This window comes from Chaetura pelagica, unplaced genomic scaffold (genome assembly GCF_000747805.2).
Source record: "Chaetura pelagica isolate M959 unplaced genomic scaffold, ChaPel_1.0 scaffold418, whole genome shotgun sequence".
NCBI lineage: Eukaryota > Metazoa > Chordata > Aves > Apodiformes > Apodidae > Chaetura > Chaetura pelagica.
Window position 1 is genome coordinate 716,245 of NW_009954232.1, and position 6,000 is coordinate 722,244.

The 6,000-nt window shown below is 39.5% G+C and overlaps 1 protein-coding gene across 1 annotated transcript in view; it reads left to right on the forward strand.

Annotated features, from left to right (window-relative positions):
* Positions 1 to 2,165, forward strand: part of ITGA8 (integrin, alpha 8) — a 93,127-nt gene extending 90,962 nt beyond the window's left edge. The window contains exons 29-30 of the mRNA XM_010003618.1: positions 1,021 to 1,143; positions 2,079 to 2,165. Coding sequence (XP_010001920.1) covers positions 1,021 to 1,143; positions 2,079 to 2,165 — 210 coding nt within the window. The remainder of the gene's footprint in view (positions 1 to 1,020; positions 1,144 to 2,078) is intronic.
* Positions 2,166 to 6,000: the final 3,835 nt, after the last annotated feature.

Sequence of the window (6,000 nt, forward strand, 5' to 3'; positions counted from 1 at the left end):
ATACTATCTTAAGATTTGTGTAAACCAAAAGCCCTTCCTACACAAGTAGCTGCCCTTTCTGCTAATTTCCATATTCAGGATGTACAGTTTCAGTAGGCTGTCCCTCTACCAACCCATCCATACCTGGCCCGCAGCTTGCCAGAGTCTTTTTTGTTCCTATTTGCTGATGTTACCCAGTCCGGTCCAGAGCCATGAGACTGATTCCATTTCCCATTGCATTTGTCTCGGTCACATTGTGCCACCTAGGAATTTGGCTCAAGCTATAAATACCAGAAATGCAGAAGCAAAGTTTTGCAAGCAAATAGGCCTTCCCTTGGGTTTAATCTTACTGTAAAATGGAGTCAGTAATTTTGTCAGACTTGAGAGGACAGAAAGCCCTGCTTGGGTCTGCTTTTTCTGTTGTTTACAAATACTTGTTAAGATGGTTGCTGTAAGTCATCTATCACATCACTGCCCCAGCTCCACAGTGCCATGCTCAGAAGGACTATGCACTCTGCTTGAGTTTCATTTTGGACTGCTTACCTGAAGTGTAAGTCACAGAAAAAATGCATAGTGGTGTGTCAGCAGAAGTAAAATTAGAACAATGTAGCTGGTATCAGTTGTGGTTTGAATTAAGAGTTTGGGCTGAAGTCAACCATTGTTTCAGAGTAATTCAGTGTCAGTCAGTTTTACTGGCCAAGGCTGTACCACAGCATACTTGTGAGTAGGATTTTGCTCCTTGACTCTTCTTGAAGCATGTCCACAGAAGGGAGTTTTTGCTGCTCTCTATTAGTGAAAATTATTTATATGTCTGATACAACAAGACCTTTGAATATGTACAAATCCCATTTCTAGTAATTATCACGAACAAGTGGAAAGGAACTTTCAGTAAATGAAGCCAACATGGGAGAGTTCCAAGCCAAGTGTGTTTCTAATCTGCAAAATGCCTTTGGAGTGAATGCTTATAACTTCTGTATTCTACTGTCAGATTTGCTTTACTTGCTTAATTTTTGTTCATTTCATGGATTCTTTCTATTCCAGATCAGAACATCTGTAATTTGGTCCACTCCAAATGTATCTTTTGTAATCCCTTTATGGGTTATAATACTAGCAATACTTCTTGGACTACTGGTACTAGCTCTGTTGACCCTAGCTTTATGGAAGGTATGTTGCATTATTACTGTTACCTTAAAAAGGCCTGAAAGATACTAACAGATAAGAAAAAGAGAGGCTGGAATTTTGTGTTCTTTTAACAGTTTGGAACAAAAGCAACAATATATGTGTCTTTTTTTGTTTTGGCATTTCTGACATGCTAATAGTGTCACTGACCTTTATGCAGGGAACTTGTTTTTCAAAGTCCTCCTTTATTATTGAAGTCTGGCTGTAAGTGGGCATACAGAGTTTGGCTCTTTTTCCCAAGACCTATGATCCTCTCTTTCAGGATGTTTAGGTTCAAAAAGAAGTGACTCTAACTTTGTTTTCTCTGAATACTTCAGGAATTTCCAGTTTTTGTCAGCATTCAACAACACTCTCAGCCTTGACAATTCATTTTTAGAAGCTTTCCTTTTATATTAGTATGTCATATCTTCTGTTTTTAAAGTTTTCTAGTTCTGTGTTGGTCATTACACTCCCTTCACAAGTTTTAATACAAGTTGTTGGAAACTGCTATATTACAGGGAGCCAGCACAGCTTTGGGCTTTCCTCTCAGATCCAAATTTTTAAAAAATATATTTAAAAAAAATTCTTAACTTAGGATATGGCTTGTCTGCCCTTAGCTGCCTAAAGGTTACAGGTTATGTGTCCAGCCTATGCTAACTTTCCCGACTCGCCTTGTCAGTGCACGACTTTGCATCTCCTGCACAGACAGCTTTCATTTGAATTTTTGAAGCTGTACTTTGCAGCTCAATGCCTTGCACCTAAAACTTTCATTTTTCATAGGAAACAATTTGAATAGATATTTAAAAAAGTCACAGTCCTGTCAGCCTGCCTTAAATTATACCTGACCTTTCAGGTTGACTGAGTGAAGAATCAAACTGCAGCCGAGTCTTCCTGTGTTTGTCTTACCATGATGCCTTTGTTTTTTTGATTGCTTTCTGCAGTGTGGCTTCTTTGACAGAGCTAGACCTCCTCAAGATGACATGGCTGACAGAGAACAACTGACAAACAACAAGACTACTGATGCATAGAGGAAGAGACTGAAACTACAAGTCAGAATCCTGGCTGAGGCTAGAAACACGATGAGGATTAAATGAAGGATTCCTTCCACCAATCTTCCTTTGTACCTGCAAGTGACGTGGTCACATGGTCGCATCCTGATCTATGCAGCATTCTGAGAACATGCCACATGATGGCCATCCTTGCTAAAGAAAGCAGCTTTATTACTGCCTTGCAAACATACTCACCACTCAGCAGAATGTTTATCCCATGTTCCACTCAGTCTATGTTTCAGCAGAAGCTTTTGAACACGTATGCTATACTGAGATGCTTCCAGAACAAGCCCAAATCTCCCAAGGAGAGAATGCGTGCATTGCTGTATTGTCTAGAAGATGGACCAGGACAAAACTTCTGAATGCTACTGTATCATGCAGAATACCTTTGACACCTCCCTAAGAATAAGAACTTTCATGAAATTATGGCTCAGGGAGACAAGCAATATATCAGTACTGTGAAAGTACTTCTGAAAAACAAAGGTAGTCTGTAAAGAACTTTGTAGATGAGGCACAATTATTTATTTTTTCCACCTTTTCAGAACAAGTATCTGATATAATCATCAACTTAGATTTTGAGAGAAGAAAGTAAAAAAAATAGAAACCATGTACTTACCCTGCATGTCAATAGAAAAGTAAACCCATTGTACACACATCTTTCTTGGCTACAAGGTGTTTTGCAAAGCAGAGAATTTATGCAACGTTTTACAAGATGAGACGTGATAAACAAGTACATGTTGTATCTCTTTCAACCCAAACCTGGCAGTATCCCACCCGGATAACTAAGTCCATGCACAGTATAGAGCAGGGGATGGGTTACCCTCTCATTGTGTTGCAGATGGCTGACACCTGTACTGCTGACACAGGACACAGTCATTTGTGAAACACTGGTTTAAATTATCACAGCCTCACTGGAGATCTGGAGAAGGCCTAGGTGTTTTGAGCTATGATAAATTTTTTTTGCCACTGCTCTGTTACTTTTTTGAAGTGGCCTCTTAAAATGGAATGGCTACTGCCATTGTATCTTCTGTTTCATTTGTGTTGTAGATCTAACACTTTATTCACCTAAAGAAATGTTTGCCTTTTTTTTTTTTTTCTTTTTACATTTTAGAGTCTACAAGCTGGCAGCATATTTAAAGTTTTGTTTTGAGCAAAGTTTAGGGCTGAAAAAAATTACTTCTTAAACAAAGTCTTGCAGAGAAGGGGAGCAGGATTTGTATTTATAAAGAAAAATAGGATGACAGGCAGTCAAGCATAAACAAAAAGAAGGAAAGATATTGGATAAAGGGAAGAATACACATTTAGGAATTATTTTTTTGTTCCTGGATTGAGGATTCTGAAGAAGAGAGGCTTCACTCTCTTCTATTAGCAAATGGTTCTTATCTCAGCAAGGGCTACTGTCACTGATCTATGCAAATTTGTGCCTGAAAGCTTTGAGTCCTAGAGTGCTGCCTGTGAGAGTGAAATACTGTGTAAAATTCCAGAGGGGTTGTTCATTTTCTGAAGCATACACTACCCATTCCTTCTCCTGAGCTTGTTTTCTTTTCAATCCATGTCAGAATCTTAATCAGCAAATGGCCTGATCCATTTTGCTACTGCTTGGATCCTTTTAGGTAACTGCCCTCCTGCTTTCTAAGAGAGGGACAGGACTAGTCATGAGACATTGTCCCTTCTGTCAGTCAGACAGGACATTTTGCAGTTCTACCATTTCCTGCATGCAGGCTGTCCTGTGAAATCCAAGTGAGAGTGAGGGAACTTGAGCAGGTGTGTTCCATCTTCATCTCAAAGGCATATTTGCAAGACGAACTTTGTGGAGCCTGTAGCTCACCAGATGCCGTGTGCCCACGAGACCTAATGAGAGGAGGAGACGCAAGGGAGGCCTGACCACTTCCCCGTTTCTTTTTCAAGAACACCTTTAACAGCTCCCTTCCCCCAAATGGATTTGAGCGGACCCCTTGTAGAGAGATCACCTGATAAATACCACCACAAAGCAAGCTCATCCCACATTTGCACACCTCTGTATCCTGTACATTCCAGGCAAAATCATCCATCCATTAAAAGATAGCTTCTAGCTTTTGTAAATATTGTTGTGTGTAGCAGCTTCTGAAGTAAGATCAGCTAGCTCGTTGCAGTCACATCATCTGCACAACTCCAATGAAGTAGCACCATAAGGAGATACTGAACATAGGACTTTTGTATGTGCAATACTTTATATTACTTATATACCTGAAGCATGTTTACACTGGCATTTGTGGTTGTTTTTTAAACTTACGAATATACTGATTAATAATTACAATAAAGAAAAAATAATAGGAAAAAGAAAGAAAAAAACCAACAAATGGAGCTCGGTTCAGTATTTGTTACAATCTGTTTTCGGTCCTGCATTGCTCTGTGGATGGGACTAGGTGACCTCGTAAATTCTTTGCAGTTCTGACATGTATAGTTCACTTTTGAGCTATTACTCTATTTTAATGATGGGCAAAACATGTTCAGATACTAAATTTAAACCAAAAAGAACCTCAGTGACTGCTTTGCCTGGCTGGAATCCATCGGCTGCAGCTGTGCAATGTCACTGGAAACCAAATTAGAGGCACATGATCTGACAAACAGTTACTTTGAGCAAAACTTTGTTTTATATTTCTACATCCTTATAGATGAAACTTCCCCGTGGAAATGTCTGGAGCCTTGTGCTGTCAAGGACTGTAGTCTTGGGTCCCAGGATTTGTGGATAGCTTTGGCTGCAAATTGCAAACAGCTTTGTGAAGATTTCTGGGTTTCAGTGCTTGCCAAGAGTGTTTATCCCCTGGGGAGATTGCATCCTGGATGTGGACACTAGCAGGCAGCTGACATAATCTTTCCCCCCAGCATATTAGTAATGTGCTGCACGATGACCTCTGCCACATCCCTACATGACTGAACTTTTGTTTTAGTGATGTCAGCCTTGTAGTGTACTAAATGCAGCTTTCTGTGAAAGTAATTCAGCCTTACGTTCCCAAAAGTGTCCAGTGAGCTGCTAATTGCTGAGACTGCAGGAGTAGTCCAGAGAGCAGAAGAAACGGGAGGTTACTTTATAAGTCAAAGCTTTTTAAAACTGTTTGTTGTTATGACCACCACCACAGTGATCTAGTAAACAGACAGACATTCATATTTTATTTCACATGCTGCTTGCCCAGTCTGGGAAATGTTGCCCAGTTATTTCATCCGTACAGGAGACTTTTTGAAAGTATCAAGTGTCAAGGGACATTTTATGTTTTATGAAAACTTCAGAATTCATATAACAGGGATCAGTACATTTGAATATATTGTCACTCACAGATTTCATATTTAAAGGGATTTAGCAATACAATTTTCACATCACCACCAGATTGTTCACAATAATTTTTTCTTGTCACCATTCTGTAATTCATTTACAATCCTTTCTGTCTTCTCCAACTTTTTGCCCTTTCAGCTTTTACGGGCTTCCCCTTAAAATGGCACTGCTTTTCCCTACCTTTTATCTGTGATTTTTTCATCCTTTAGCAAGAACGATCTTCTGATAAGTATGGCATACAATAACTAAAAAGCCTTTTGGGAATGGACAAAACACCTAGGGGACAGGCAGGGGAGAGGAATCCCAACTGGCCATAGCCTGTGTTATTCCACTACATTGTAGCAAACTTTTTAATGAAATACCATCTGACACACTGCCTTTAGGAATTGTTTGTGAGTGTTTTATTTATGATTGTTGGCAAAGATCCATATTAAAATGTAGCATAATGGTTGTGCCTCTTGACAATAAAAAAATCTTGAATTTAGCTTGTTCAGGCGCCATGAT